Source organism: Solanum stenotomum, unplaced genomic scaffold (genome assembly GCF_019186545.1).
Source record: "Solanum stenotomum isolate F172 unplaced genomic scaffold, ASM1918654v1 scaffold37962, whole genome shotgun sequence".
NCBI classification, from domain to species: Eukaryota; Viridiplantae; Streptophyta; class Magnoliopsida; order Solanales; family Solanaceae; genus Solanum; species Solanum stenotomum.
Window position 1 is genome coordinate 1 of NW_026034688.1, and position 5,833 is coordinate 5,833.

Consider the following 5,833-nt stretch of genomic DNA (forward strand, 5'->3'; position numbering starts at 1 on the left):
TCAATTGGCAACCTGTGTGAAACAATATCCGTGCTTAGACCTGGCATATCATCATAAGACTATGCAAACACATCCATGTATTGTCTCAACAGATCAATGAGCTCTTTTCTTTGGGACGGAGTCAAATGAACACTAATTCTTGTTTCCCTCACCAATTCTGCTGAATCTCCCAAATTTATCGTCTCAGTTTCATCCAAATTTGGCTTTTCTTTATTCTCAAAATGTTCAAACTCATTAGTCAACTCTCCAGGCTGCATATCTTCTTCATATTCTGCGAAAGTTTGTTCACTGTTTGAGGTTTGTTCGCTCGTTTCATTACATGTCACATTCTTGGCATTGACAGATTTATTAGTTTGCTTATTGAAAGAAAGAAAAGAAATAAATAATCAAGGACAAATTTTAAAATTTAAAGCAGAAAAAAAAGGTAACATAGATTTGACATTTAAGCTTTCAAAAGATGGAGGCAAAACACATCAAATTCAAAAACATGATTCAGGCCTCAATTTGAATCATGTTGTTTTGTTAATTCTAATACAATCATCTACCAAGATTCCCGGAGAACCGGGGACGGGTTACAAGTCCAATTGTTCAAATCATCTTCAAGCATAGCATCCCATATGGTCGGGGCCTCAGTGCAGTCCTCCAAAATCATATTGCATTCCGCTTCTTCAATGAACAAGTTTTTGAGCCCTTCTGTGAGGTTATCTTCAACAGCTTCTTCTAATCCTTGTGCAGCAAACGCCTTGGAAAATGACTGATTCAAGGGCGGGATAGGTTGTGGCAAGGGAATGTCACATTTCCTTTTGAGATTAGCCGACGAGATTTCTTCAGGAGTAGGCTCGTATCCAAGACCAAAGGTGTATTTCTGACCAGGCAATTGAATTGGTTCCACTATTCCATCCAATTTCGCTCCAAGACCTTGACCCGGGATAAAACCATTTTTCAATATTTCCCAAGCCATCATCATAAGCACACGTGGAAATTTGTCTTTCCAACTTGAGTAGCACACACAATTTCCCTAATATGGAATACAGACCCATCCAACTCTTCCATACTTTCAATAACAAGGACTGAATTTTCAGGATATATTGAGTTGTTACCTTCTCCATGAACAACAATTTCCTGATGGTTCCAAATGAATTTCAAGGTCTGGTGCAAAGTGGAAGGAACCACACCAGCCATATGAATCCATGGCCTTCCAAGTAATAAATTATAACTAGCAAATATATCCAACACTTGGAATTCCACAATGAACTCCACCGGTCCAATTTACAATGGCAAATTAATTTCTCCAATGACTCCTCTTTGTGTCCCGTCAAAGCCTCTAACCCTTACATGACTTTCACGAATCTTTCCAATGTTGATTCCCAAAGCTCGAAGAGTAGTGAAAGGGCATATGTTAACAGTTGAACCATTATCAATCAGAACTCTTGAAATAAACTTATCCCTACATTTGACAGTAATGTTCAACGCTTTGTTATGTCCCAAACCTTTAGGAAACAACTCATCTTCATGAAAGGTAACTTTGTTAGCCTCCAAAACTTGTCCTACCATGGCGGAAAAGTTCTCACTAGTGGTCTCAACTGGAACATAAGCTTCATTTAAAACCTTCACCAAAGCGTTCCTATGAGTTACAGAATTCATCAATAAGGCCATTAAGGAAATTTGAGCAGGAGTTTTCTTCAGTTGTTCAACAACTGAATATTCCTTAGTTGGCATCTTCCTCCAGAAATTTTCCACTTTAGCCTCTGTCACAACCCTTTTTTGGTTGTTTTCCTTGTTTGGTCCTTCTCGTACAACTTCTTCAGGGGTATAACAACGCCCGGATCTTGTCATTCCTGCAACAGCGGCTTCTACAACTATCTTTCCTTTTCCATTGTCCTTTGCATCAGTTGAGTAATCCCAAGGAACTGCTTTAGTGTCAAAAGGGGATGATTGAGCGACAAGGGCCATAATCCTAGACTTGGGAAGAAAAACTTCCACTTCAATTGGTGCTCGTGCTTGGACTGTGATTACAGGAGAAATAAAAGCCGATGTCTCGACATTCTTCTCTATCTTGACTGGTACTATAGTCCCTTCTAAGTTGCAATCTTCATCAACGGTGATCATATTAACATTGCTATGATTTGGCAGCGGGTTGTTGTTTACATTGGGGGCAACGCCTTTGAGTTGAATGATTCCTTCTTTGATCAATGCCTCAATCATGTCTTTGAGAGTGAGGCAACTTTCAGTGTCATGTCCAGCAGCTCCGGAGTGATATGCACAGTGCTTGGTCTCGTCATACCATCCAGGGAGGGGATTGGGAATTCGTTCTTGGATTTGTTGGAGTACTCCTGCAGTTCTCAATCGTTCATATAGTTGGGCTAAAGGTTCGGCTAAAGGTGTATAAGTTTTGGCCGGTCTTTTTTCAAATTTTGGGCAGGGTCTAGGTGCATTTGATGGATGGCTTTGTGGTTGATAGTGGGATTGGGATGGATATGTGGGTTGGTATCGTGATGGATTTGAATAAGCAGGTGCTCTAGGTGGACAATATGTTGGTTGGGTGGTGTAAACTGGGTAAGGGGCAGGTGAAGGTTGATAATAGGGTTGAGGAATTTGGGTATACTGACTATAGTATGAAGGTTGGGGTAATGGGTTTTGGTAGGTTAACATTTGGTTTGGCCTACGTTCCTGGATGGTCATGACAGCAAACACACCGTCCTTCTTCTTCTTAAGGGCTCCTCCGATTGAATCCGAGTGAATGACATTACTTGTTGCTTGCAGGGCTGCCAAATTAGTGATTCTCCCAGTTTTAATACCTTCTTCAATAAATTCTCCCATCTTGACAACATCAAAGAACTTTTACCCTACAACACTTATCATCTTTTCATAGTATGTTGCATCCTTTTGGGATTGTATAAAAAGAGATGTCATCTCACTTTCTGCCATTGGAGGTTGAACTTTTGCGGCATCTGCTCTCCACCGCATTGCATACTCTCTGAATGACTCTGTTGACCTCTTTTCCAACTTCATCAAGTAGAACCTGTCCGGAATTGCCTCAGTGTTAAACTTGAACCTATCCATGAATTCTTGCGCCATCGCACCCCAACTATTCCATTTCTGTGGGTCTCGACTCGTGTACCAATCAAGGGCCTCTCCTGTCAAGCTCCTTATAAACAACTTCATTCTAATGGCCTCATCTTTCCCCACTCCAACTAACTTGTCACAATACGACCTTAAATGAGCTCGAGGATTTCCCTTCCCATCAAATACATCAAATTTTGGTACCTTATACCCCACGGGTAATTCAACATCAGGATGAACACATAAATCCTCATATTCAAGACCTTCAACCCCCTTATGAACTTGGATACTTTTGAAAGCTTCCTTCAAATTACGAATCTCCCTTGCTATATTGTCATCTATTCTTGACCTTGCTTCTTTCTCCATCTCTTCATATGGATCGACTTCTGGCATGGTTGGCATTGGATTAAGGAAAGGTTGAGCTTCCGCTACATATACTTGAGGCACATATTGAACATTAGGGATTGCAGTGTGTGCCACCGGTACATGTTGGGTCATTTGGTATTTTTGGAAAGGTAAGGCGATTTGGGTGAGTGGGGTAGTTTGGGTAAGTGGGTTAGTTTGAATGACTGGAGTTTGGGTAAGTGAAGTTTGGGGCGCATATGGGGTAGTGAAGGGTAAAGGGTTGGCTTGTTGCGAATTGTTTTATGGAAAGTTGGGTTGTTGAGGGTTGGTGGATTGTTTGGAAGCAGTTAGATTAGTCTTGTGAAGGGAAGGGTTTGGTGGAAAGAATTGAGGAGTAGGAGAGTCAACATGTGGAAAAAGAGGCGGAGTAGCTGTGTTTGTTCCATGCTCGGGAAGTGGCGTGTTCAAAGTGATGGACAAATTGGTGAGGTTTCGAAGTCGATCAATCTCACTTTGCATATCAGTCATTTTTTGCATCAAATTGGCAATGTGTACATCATAAGGGATTGGTTCCATTCCTTCCGAAGTCTCGGGTTCATCTCTTAGGACAGTGACAAGTCCCAAACCGTTTTGATCAGATGCACCTGAATCAGTCATGTCTGCACGTGCTTTTGATCTCGTAAAGTATGGATGATCCGCCAGTTCGTAGTCAACGCAATTCAACCTTTGGGGAAATAAATCAAAAGGAAGAAAGCCTTCAAAAAGAGAGAAATATTAGTATCAAGTGGGCGATCGTTGTTTCAATGGTATTAATAATTAGGCAGATAATTAAATAATAACAATAAATAAATAAAGAACAAGCATGTGTTACGCAACAAGTAAATCATATAACAAAACAGATATTCAAAAAGAAAATGTATCCTAATATGCATGGGACCTCTTTTTGCCAGAGGTGGGCCTAAATGTCAAACATAACGTTTTATGATAGATTGATCCAAGCCATTAATTTGTGACAACTCGAGTTTGGGAAACAAAAGGCCAAGCTTTCATTAATACAAATAAAAGAGTGCAACGAAGAAACTAAGAAATACATAAAAATGACATAATATAAAGACAAATCTAAGACATGGCCTAAACTGCTATCAATCACGCTGGTGGAGGAAGTGAAGATGATGCTCCCACGTTGCTAGGTCCTGCTCCCACATTGTCCAAACATCGCATTATATTTTGCATTTGAGCCCACACTTTAGGAGTAACTATTTTGGTTCCAAGATGAATGTTTTATCCAAATCGTCGTTCCAATATCCTCAAAACCTTGCTCACCTTCTGAACTTATGCTATTGCGACCTTCTTGAAACCATACCTAGTATTCTGGAATTTCCTTTTCAGGCCCATTTCCGATATCTATCGTGAGGATATTGTCCCACTCATGAAGAATCTCTTTGGCTCTAGGGACTTCAAAGTTTGGTCCAAAGGAAATTTCAGAATTCCTCATATTTGCTCGAAGAGGAATTACTTGTGGTTGACCAAACTGTTGAAGCACGCGCACCGGAGCATATGGCTGGAGACCTTTTAACCCAATAAGCTCGATATATTAAAACCTTCTACATCTTATATAGGCAGGGGAACGTGGGAGTAATGGATATTTCCACTGATTTGGTCACTAGTGCGGTGGGCCAGAAACTCATACCAATCATCAGTACCAACCGGATACACAAACTCTTTCATCCTATCGTAAAAACTGTTAATATGATTTATGTTGCTAAAACATATGTCATCCATGTTTTTACGTTGGTGAAAATGTTCCATTGCCCACATTTGTAAAAGAAGATTGCAACCTTCAAAGAAGTTTGATTCCCCTCTTTTACATTTCCCAAGAGCTCGAAATATTTCTGCTAAAATCATGGGAACCACAGTGAGTTCTTCGCCATCTACTCCCTCAAAAAGTACTCGAGCCACAGAACATATGCAAGTGCTAATGCATCCGTGTTCTCGTGGGAANCAGTGAGTTCTTCGCCATCTACTCCCTCAAAAAGTACTCGAGCCACAGAACATATACAAGTGCTAATGCATCCGTATTCTCGTGGGAATACCAAAGTCTCTAGTAAAGCCACAGCAAATGCAATAGGACGTCTAACTTGCCAATGAACTTGAGTACAAGAAAATTCTTTCCTAAACAGCTTGTAACTATCCGAGCGTCCATACCTCTCATATAGGTAGTCCAAAGAAACCCAATTATTTTCGAAGCACCGAAGTTTCTTTTCATTTTTCAACCCTAAGTAGCGAAGGAATTTCTTCCCTGATTGACTGTGTGGAATAATTTGACCCATTCTTTGATACTTCAAACTGGTGAAATAGAGGATTTCCTCCAATGTAGAGGTTAGTTCAAAGTCTTTAAAGACGAACACAACACGGTCTGGGTCCC

The 5,833-nt window shown here is 40.5% G+C and overlaps 1 protein-coding gene across 1 annotated transcript; it reads right to left on the reverse strand.

Annotated features, from left to right (window-relative positions):
• Positions 1-1,269: 1,269 nt before the first annotated feature.
• LOC125852640 (uncharacterized) lies at positions 1,270-2,820 on the reverse strand. The gene has a single exon (XM_049532360.1). The coding sequence runs from the start codon at positions 2,818-2,820 to the stop codon at positions 1,270-1,272; it is 1,551 nt and encodes a 516-aa protein (XP_049388317.1).
• Between the last annotated feature and the right edge of the window lie 3,013 nt (positions 2,821-5,833).